The sequence below is a fragment of the Sprattus sprattus genome (genome assembly GCF_963457725.1).
Source record: "Sprattus sprattus genome assembly, chromosome: 20".
NCBI lineage: Eukaryota > Metazoa > Chordata > Actinopteri > Clupeiformes > Clupeidae > Sprattus > Sprattus sprattus.
In genome coordinates, this window is record NC_137918.1 from 16,137,101 (window position 1) to 16,147,100 (window position 10,000).

A 10,000-nucleotide genomic window follows, 5' to 3' on the forward strand; every position below is an offset into this window, starting at 1 on the left:
ATCACGAGCTGCTTCTCCTCCCTCCCTCCACGCGCGTGCGGGGGTCTTTGTGGCTCGTACAAAGGGAGAAGTGCCTACCTACAGAACTAGCGCCTCGACACGCCAGTCAGTTAACCACAGATATGAATCTGCCAGTTTCTCACAGCTGCTCTCTGTTCACTCCTCACAGGAAACACTTCCCACAGGTTTTGCACAATACTACATCTCACCAATGAGAGAGGGGAGAAGTGTGTGTGTGTGTGTGTGTGTGTGTGTGTGTGTGTGTGTGTGTGTGTGTGTGTGTGTGTGTGTGTGTGTGTGTGTGTGTTTGTGTGTGTGAACAAGAGTATAGATATGACATGCATCAATACTACAACTCACCAATGAGAGAGGGGAGGAGTGTGTGTGTGTGTGTGTGTGTGTGTGTGTGTTTATGTGAAAAGAAAGAGTATAGATATGACATGCATTAATACTACAACTCACCAATGAGAGAGGGGAGAAGTGTGTGTGTGTGTGTGTGTGTGTGTGTGTTTGTGTGTGTGAACAAGAGTATAGATATGACATGCATCGATACTACAACTCACCAATGAGAGAGGGGAGAAGTGTGTGTGTGTGTGTGTGTGAGTGTGTGTGTGTTTGTGTAGATATGACATGCATCCATAAACATTAGCTCACTGCTGTGTTGCTTGGGAAAGGTCAGCTTCTGGAGGTTCCAACCCCCCCCCTGGAGGTTTCTCTCCCCCCCCCCCCCCCCCCTCATCTCTGGCATTTGCAGCCAGATTGCTGGGGCTTCACCAATGAGAGAGGGGAGAAGTGTGTGTGTGTGTGTGTGTGTTTGTGTGACAAGAAAGAGTATAGATATGACATGCATCGATACTACAACTCACTCAATCGAGGTTTCTCACCCCCCCCCCCCCCATCTCTGGCATTTGCAGCCAGATTGCTGGGGCTTCTGCGGGTGTTTCCTTATCAGGCAGCTGAAACTGTCTTTCACACACACACACACACACACACACACACACACACACACACGGTGACACACATCAGGCAGCTGTAACTGTCTCACTTAACCAGTTAGCGGGGAGGACAGAGAAGCTGATGCCAGTGACAAAATGGAGGTGGAGGAGGAGAAGGAGGAAGAGGAGGGGGAGGAAGAGGAGGATGAGGGGGAGGAAGAGGAAGAGAAGGAGGAGGAAGAGGACTCGCTCTGCAGCTCTGTGCATTCAAACACAGTGCTGCACGTGTGCTTTTAATTTGAAGCTGTGATAAATTACATGGGCCCCCGTCTCCCAGAATGTGTGGAATTCAGAGATGTGACTGACACCCAGGGGCGAAGAGAGGGGGGGGGGGGGGGGGGGGGCAAAGAGAGGGAGGGAGGGGGTGGGGGGGTGGGGAGAACAAAGTAAAGAGGAGTTTAAAAAGGAAAACACAAGCTCAAGCTCAAGGGGTGAGATGACGAGAGACCTCTACAGAAATAGGAAATGCGAGAAGAGGAAGCTGAAATAGAGGAATACAGTACTGGAGGAATGAACGGCAAGAGAGTGATTGAAGTGTCGTTTACATGGAGCCTAGTTTGTCAAACTGATACGGATAGCTAATACAGATAGCCCTATCATCCATACGAACACTCTCTATCCGCACCTCGTTTCTGCAACGATCGCAGTCCGGGGTAAAAAGTGAGTAGATTTGAATCGGTACGGGGGCTGGTGTTCGTCTGCACGGTTTCACGCAACCTGATGACGTCACTGCCCCACGTGATCTTTTCCGCCATCTCCAACCAGTATATACATACCTTGTTCTCCCTCAAAATCTCACTCATGGTGGGCCTCGAATTCACTAACATTAACCCAGTCTTCTGATTTTTGATTAGCCCCCTATCTTGATATAATTCTTCTTATTCAGACGTAACATAACTTTCATGATCACAAATATAAATTGGCCAGCGATTTAATTTGCTTTTTTATTCATAAATGTATGTAAAATGCTCGGAGCAATGCATCATGGGAAATGGGATGACAGACATGTCATGTTACTGTTCCAAACTCTTTATTATCAATAGAAAAAATAATTCATTTTCGCATATCCTTTAGTCTGACCACTGATTTTATTAACCATCATAATGTAATGTTGTTAATTGGAGCTTGAATGTCTTGTGTAATTTGTTTATCCGTTTGCTGCTTCCTTTACCTTGTGCTTTTGAGTCTCTTCTTCTAGGTTTTTCACGTTTTTTCAGTTGTGTAAATAAAGCGCTAAAGCGCCACCCACAGGCGTGAGGTATGTACTACAGTCGGTTCACCGCAATCTGCTGCCTCCGTGTTTACGCAAATCTGTCGTTGCCAGCCTCCGTATGTACGAAATTAAAAGATTCGATTGGTGTGAAAAGTAAATCCGATTCGGAGGCCCTAGACTTCGTGTGCATTGCACCTGAGTGTGTGTGTGTGTGTGTGTGTGTGTGTGTGTGTGTGTGTGTGTGTGTGTGTGTGTGTGCATGTGTGTGTGTGTGTGCAAGAGGAACCTGAAATAGAGGAATACAGTACTGGAGGAATGAACGGCAAGAGAGTGATTGAGTGTGTGTGTGTGTGTGTGTGTGTGTGTGTGTGTGTGTGTGTGTGTGTGTGTGTGTGTGTGCATGTGTGTGTGTGTGTGCAAGAGGAACCTGAAATAGAGGAATACAGTACTGGAGGAATGAACGGCAAGAGAGTGAGGGGGGAGTGGGAGAGATACAAAGAATGAGTGAGTGAGTGAGTGAGTATGAGCGACAGAGGGAGAGAAGGAGACTGTGAATGTATGAAAGTGATTAAGTAAGTGTGTGAGTGAGTTGGTGAGCGATCGCAAATGAGACAGAAAGGTTGAGTGAGCGTGAGTGAGTGAGTTAGGGAGTAAGAGAGGGGGAGTAGGTGAAGTAAGAGAAAGAGTGGATGAGTGAGGGATGGAGAGGATGGAACACTCTGAAGAGGGGGGGCGGGGGGGACGGAAGAGAAGGCAAGGCCTTCATAGCTTTCATGTTGAAGTCAAAATAAACTGGCTAGCTTAGAACAGGCACTGAACTATAAATGGCAAAAACACACACACACACACACACACACATCGACACAAGGCGACACACACACACACTCACACCGACCGACCGACCGACACGCACGCACGCACACACACACACACACTCGCTGTACCAGTCTCACGAAGACAAACACACAGTGAAGAATGTAACAAGAAGGTGCCACAAATACTCCTGATGCCATCTGCCATTTCTTCCACCAAAGCTAAAAACAGACATGGGCAGAAGCAGCTCACACACACAAACACACACACACACACACACACACACACACACACACACACACACACACACACACAATCAGACATGGGCCTAAGCAGCTCACACACACACACACACACACACACACACACACACACACACACACAAACAGATATGGGCCGAAGCAGCTCACACACACACACACACACACACACACACACACACACACACACACACACAGACATGGGCAGAAGCAGCTCACACACACACACACACACACACACACACACACACACACACACACACACACACACACACACTTGGTTTTCTGGAACACGAACCCACAGGCTTTAGAACGGGCACTGAACTATAAATGGCAAACACACACACACACACACACACACACACACACACACACAGACACACACAGACACACACAGACACACACACATACACACACACACACACACACACACACACACAAACACAGACACACACCGATACACACACACACACACACACACACACAGACACACACCGATACAAACACACACTCTCCGGGGTTGTTGGGGGGTACGTCCTGTTGATGTTTCTCGCAGTTTTTAAGTCACTAAAATGCCTCCATTAAGGATCAAATGAATGGATGGAACACGAGCTCACAGGCCTGTCATCACACCGAGCCGTGCTACGAGCCGTGTATCCATGACACATGTATGAATGGATGCTGTGCAACATGTGCTGATATGGTGTGAGCTGCTTCTGCCCGTGTGTGTGTGTGTGTGTGTGTGTGTGTCTGTGTGTGTGTGTTTGTGTGTGTGTGTGTGTGTGTATGCGCCATGACACATGTTTATGTGGCACCCCAGAAAGATATCACCCACAGGGTGGGGTGGGGGGGGGCACATCCAGTACAGGGCCCTGTGTCTCACGACGGTCTCCTTTAAACCCTAATAATCCTGCAGGCTTAGCCACAATCCCACTCTGATTCCGTCTACAGCAGCAGCCTCTCACACACACACACATTCACACACACACACACACACACACACACACAGCAGCAGCCTCAGCACCGAGCACTCAACACAGGGCTTTACCGCGGATTGATCTCTGATATTCACAATCTGCGCACTTTTATTTAAGGAGATGGAATTGGACTTATTGACTGGATTTGATTTAGAGACCAGGGACGCCTCAGTGAAGGGGGGCAAGGGAAAGGAGGCAGTCTCAGGCAATCGTTCTCCTGAAATGGAAGTTCTAATTCTAGTTCTAATTCTAGTTCTAATTCTAGTTCTAATTCTAGTTCTAATTGCAGAGAACAAACGCTGGGTTCTCACACGTGGACCGGTGCCAACATGTAGGCTCTCAGTCTGCCAGCTCGAGTGTTGTGGCATCTGCCATGTCTTTCGGTGCCCAGGCACCGTTGCCATCACTAAAATGAGCGTGGTAAGATTAGCGGGCAAAGGCAGCCTCTGCCATGCCAACACGAAAGGCCTTACATGACGGCCAAACGAAGTGCAGCCAAGACATGGATTTGTTGACCTCATTCGTTTCATTAATTACCCGATATGTAATTCATTCTAAATGAATGGCAACGTCTTCTGTTTATCAGATTGTTTTCTTCTTTCTCTTTCAAACCCTTTATCTCCGTTTACATCTCAACTTGCACGATTCACTTTGGGAGCCTTACACTTGTCTTTCTAACCTCTCTGTCTCTCTGTCTGTCTCTCTCTGTCTATCTATCTGTCTGTCTGTCTGTCTGTCTGTCTGTCTGTCTGTCTGTCTCTCTCTGTCTATCTATCTGTCTGTCTGTCTGTCTGTCTGTCTGGCTTTCCAACCTCTCTGTCTGTCTGTCTGTCTGTCTTTCTAACTTCTCTGTCTGTCTGTCTGTCTGTCTGTCTTTCCAACTTCTCTGTCTGTCTGTCTGTCTGTCTTTCCAACTTCTCTGTCTGTCTGTCTGTCTTTCCAACTTCTCTGTCTGTCTGTCTGTCTGTCTGTCTTTCCAACTTCTCTGTCTGTCTGTCTGTCTGTCTGTCTGTCTGTCTTTCCAACTTCTCTGTCTGTCTGTCTGTCTGTCTGTCTGTCTGTCTGTCTTTCCAACTTCTCTGTCTGTCTGTCTGTCTCGCTCCATTTTTTCCTCCATGCCAAACCTCCTTTGGTCCCCTCCTCTGTGCATCCACTCACACACACACACACACACACACACACACACACACACAAAGACACACACACACACACACACTCGCTGTACCAGTCACCTCTGTGCATCCACTCACACACATAGCGAGGCTGCTGCAGAGAGTGTGAGTGTGTGTGATAATCTGACGTCAGAGCTGCCGACCACCGTAACCTCAAACCAGAGGTGACAGGCGTCACTCTGTGTGATGAGGCCGAGGCAGAGCCCCTCTTAACATGCAGGTCAGACAGTAAACACGACCTTGACCCCAGACCTGATCACCACACGACCGTGCCAGCCCCCCCCCCCCCCCCCACCCACCCCACCCCTCACACACACACACACACTATCAGCTGTAATAAACAGTGGTTATTACTGATGTGGTACCAGAAAAGAGATCCCTTCCTTTTAGTCATTTAATCCTGTCACCTTGTTCTCCACCATTTAATACGCACTAGTGTTTGCCAACGAGCCAATCCAGGAAAGCCGGGTGTTTACTTCCAGAGTACAACGGACAAGAGAGTAAAAAACACACACACACACACACACACACAAGTAAAAACACACACAAGGAAATACCTGCAGTTGGGTGGTGGATCCAATGTGATGTCCGCTAACTCTTTTTGGATTCTGAAAGGCAAACAGAATGGTATTAGTTTTCATTTGACAATTACATTTAAAAAAAAAAATCCAAATCTTGCCCTTTAAACCCTGAGGGCAGTGGGCCAGGCAACCACCACCATCACTATCTCCTCTCAAAGGATCAGGACCAGCTCAGGACTATGGAATCAGGACTAGGGGAATCTCTCCCTGATTTGGGGTCTTCCCTACATTACAGCCCTGGGAGCACAACACCACTCAGACAGTGTGTGCAGCAAAACACTTCTATTACAAATGATTTTCGAGTTCTGCATATACGTATATATAATATAACGTAAAGAACTTGTAAAGTGGCCACGAAAATCATGCAAGGGTTTTACATGACTAGTTTGTATGTGTGGTTTGTCATTAGGGGATAGTTTTCTTTTGTTAGAAGGATAAATTATCTCAAAGTAAATATTGACCTTACTCCTGTAAACGGTCCTGGCGATTCCAGGCGATTCGGAGGTACTTAAATCAACTAGCCTATGACAATTTTAAACGGGTAGCTTGATTCGTCTAACACCAATGGCCAGGAATTGAGCCGTCATGCCTGATCGCTGCTCAGTGATGGGGGGGGGGGGGGCATTTTAATACTTTACCGAGGAACGGGAGGAATGGTCATGAAGATGATCTTTGTTCACAATTTAATTCACACAAAAGAACGTGTGCAGACACTTCTTGAAGCCGGTATCATCTCCGAGTCGCTCGATCCCTTAACCTGAATCCCCTCGTCAGGATGGAATGGTCAACACTTACCGTTTGGCGCTGGTGGAGAGGAGCTTGGAGGTCTTGTTCATGCTTGCTCTGCTCTCTCTTTTCTTGCTAGGCGTGGTGTCTTTCTCCGGCTGCTGATGAGTAGAGGACGAAGTGGATGATGAAGAACTGATGCTGGCACGCGAGTCCTCATCCGACATGCTACCGACCTCCAACCGAAAGAGAAGAGCGAGAACAATACTCAGACTACAGTTGCCCAAACGCAATCGTTACCGATTGTGTAAACCCAGGCGCTTCTGAATGAACAATGAAGCAACTCGGTAAACAACCTCCGGCGTGGGTATGACCTTTAACTCGTGCCATGCTAGATACAAACAAGCCAACGCGAAGTGATTGGAGTTTTACACAAACATGTTAAATGTATCGAACACAACAATCAACACGAACTTATTCCGTTAATTCCAGAACTGTTCGCTCTTTCATAACACCGCGAGGATTACTGCCCCCACCAGCTAATATATTTGCGCAGGAACGTTATATTTAGCCTTGGCTGAAAACGGCGTCAACATTATAAACAAAAATCTTTAAAATAGCACGTAGCTTAGTTGACAAGGCAAAAGTCGACATGAAATTGACCCGGTTGACAAGCTGTGCGAATACAGACAGAAGCGAAAATCGATTGGGCGATGTCGCATATTCGTTTGGGAAGCGCTTCACTTTTCTCCGAATCTTTTCGCCTTGAGTTCACCAAACTTTCGCATTGAAACTCCCAAAGACTCTATGCTAGATGTTGTAAATACGACCATAAAGAAACAAGTTAAAACCACAATGTAAATACAGATATTCCAACAGTGTAATTCTTTACGACGTCTTATCCCTCGACATGTAACCGAGCAGAGCACAGCAGTCGGTCCTGGGACACACCATTTTCAGAAATACACTCTGACGGCCAGAATTCCCCATTCACGCACCTACCGTCAACACGAATTCTTAGACAGGGCAGCGGTCATTTTGATTGCATTTCGACATGAAATATGTAAAGCTTTCACACATTAGCTACCTTTCTTTGTGTCTGTGTGAGCCTCTTCCGTCGCCTGGACGCGTGTCTTTCGCCTCACTCGGAGCGGAAGTGCTGGTGCAACAGCAACCGAAGCTATCCAGGGCAATGGAGTCGTGTTCGGTTGGGCACACTTGGCGATGTCAGATTGGAAGCAACCTACCATGTTAAACCGTTCCAAATCCCTGTCTCACTGCTGCTCTCTACATTGCTTATTTTAGTTAACTTACAATGATACACCCAACACAGTATTACCCTATCGAAATTACTGTAAAAACTTGTAAATGTAAATGATTTGATGTTGCCCCCTCCTCTCATCTTTATTGCAGGATGATACCTTGACCTAATGGCGATTGTAACACCCTAATGAATTATCGAAGGCCTACTTCAAAGAGTTGAGACAACAGATGCTTGAGGCTCGGGGCTGTTATTGATAAGCTGCAGACTTGATTGGGTTTGCTCGACTGGAGAGAGCTGGCAAAGCAAACGCTACGGTGTCCAAATCTCGCTGCTCCTGCAGTTTCAATATAGAAACAGGACAAGCGTTGTCCAATTAAACTGGTCTGATGTGCTTCGACACAGTCAGTAAGTGTGAACATTCTTGGGAACTGTTCTTCTATGGCTTTTCAGTGGCCAAATGAGGGGTTTGCTGTAATTGTTGGGGTGCATTGGCAGGTGCATAACATGTTTGTGCTAGCTCAGTTCTTCAACCATCTGTGTATCTAAGCACTTCGTTGAGGAAATTATGCTGGCCTACCTGTCAAGAGATTGAGGGTCTTTTAGTTTCTAAATCTGACCAAAGAAAATTGTTTAAGGTTATGTGTTTAGGTCAAGCCTCATTGGAAACATATCAGGGCCTCCTCTCTATGTGTATGAGCTCAATACCAAGCAGAAGTCAGTAAACACAATTGTCAGAATCAGAAACAGATTTATTGTCAAGTAGGTGTACGCTTACCTGGAATTTTCTCTGGTGTATGGGTGCATAAACATAACATAAAAACAGTAAACATAAAAACATACATATACACACAGTAAGTACTACACATAAAATAGAACATAGAAACACACTAAGTACTACACATAACATAAGTACTACAGATATAACACAGTATGGAAACAGATATATATATATATATATATATATATATATATATATATATATATAAAAGAGTCCATGTCTATGACTATCACTATATGAGATTCTTTGTTCAAACATGGGACTGCAAAACCTCTTGTCTTTAGTTCCATTATTTCTGCAAAGGTGCAGGAGGTTGTGTGTGTGCAGTATTCAGCCCCCACATGTAACGTCAGTAATGCTGAATGAGAGCAGTGCGGTGGGGGCTTTACAGAAGGGGGGCGGGGGTGTTGGGGTATGTGTGTGTGTGTGTGTGTGTGTGTATGCGCATGTATACATGTGTATGAGTGCATTTGTCTGTTGTCCTGCGTGGGAATGTGTGGGAGTACCCCAATCCTCTTTTAAGCCAAGCGTAGAGGTACCTACGCTGGTGTTACCCTACTTAGATGTCCTTCTCAATGATAAACATCAGGAATTGGGAAGCAATGGCTGCTGGTGGCTTCTGCTTCCTCTGCGAAGCGACCCAGACACACACACACACACACACACACACACACACACACACACACACACACACACACACACACACACACACACACACACACACACACACACACAGACAAACACACACACACAGACAAACACACACACACACACACACACACACACACACACACACACACACACACAGACAAACACACACACACAGACAAACACACACACACACACACACACACACACACACACACACACACACACACAGACAAACACACACACACACACACACAGACAAACACACACACACACACACACACACACACACACACACAGACAAACACACAAACACAGACACACACTCTCTCTCTCTCTCACACACACTCACACACTCACAGACACACACACACACACACACACACACAGACGAACACACACACACACACAGACACACACACACTCTCTCTCTCTCACACACACACACACACACACTCACAGACACACACACACACACACACACGCAGTATACTCGCTGCACAACAGGATGGGGAATCCCATGGCTGCTGGCTGTTCAAAGGTGAGCTAACCTCTACTTCCTGTCTTCTCCAC

General features: G+C 46.5%; 1 protein-coding gene across 1 annotated transcript in view; it reads right to left on the reverse strand.

Annotated features, from left to right (window-relative positions):
* LOC308381914 (ubiquitin-conjugating enzyme E2 E1-like) overlaps positions 1-7,935 on the reverse strand; it is a 17,367-nt gene extending 9,432 nt beyond the window's left edge. Inside the window, exons 1-3 of the mRNA XM_080859561.1 lie at positions 7,825-7,935; positions 6,807-6,973; positions 5,988-6,038 (exon numbers count right to left, since the gene is read on the reverse strand). Of these exons, the coding sequence (XP_080715687.1) occupies positions 5,988-6,038; positions 6,807-6,964 (209 nt within the window). The 5' untranslated portion in view covers positions 6,965-6,973; positions 7,825-7,935. The remainder of the gene's footprint in view (positions 1-5,987; positions 6,039-6,806; positions 6,974-7,824) is intronic.
* Positions 7,936-10,000: the final 2,065 nt, after the last annotated feature.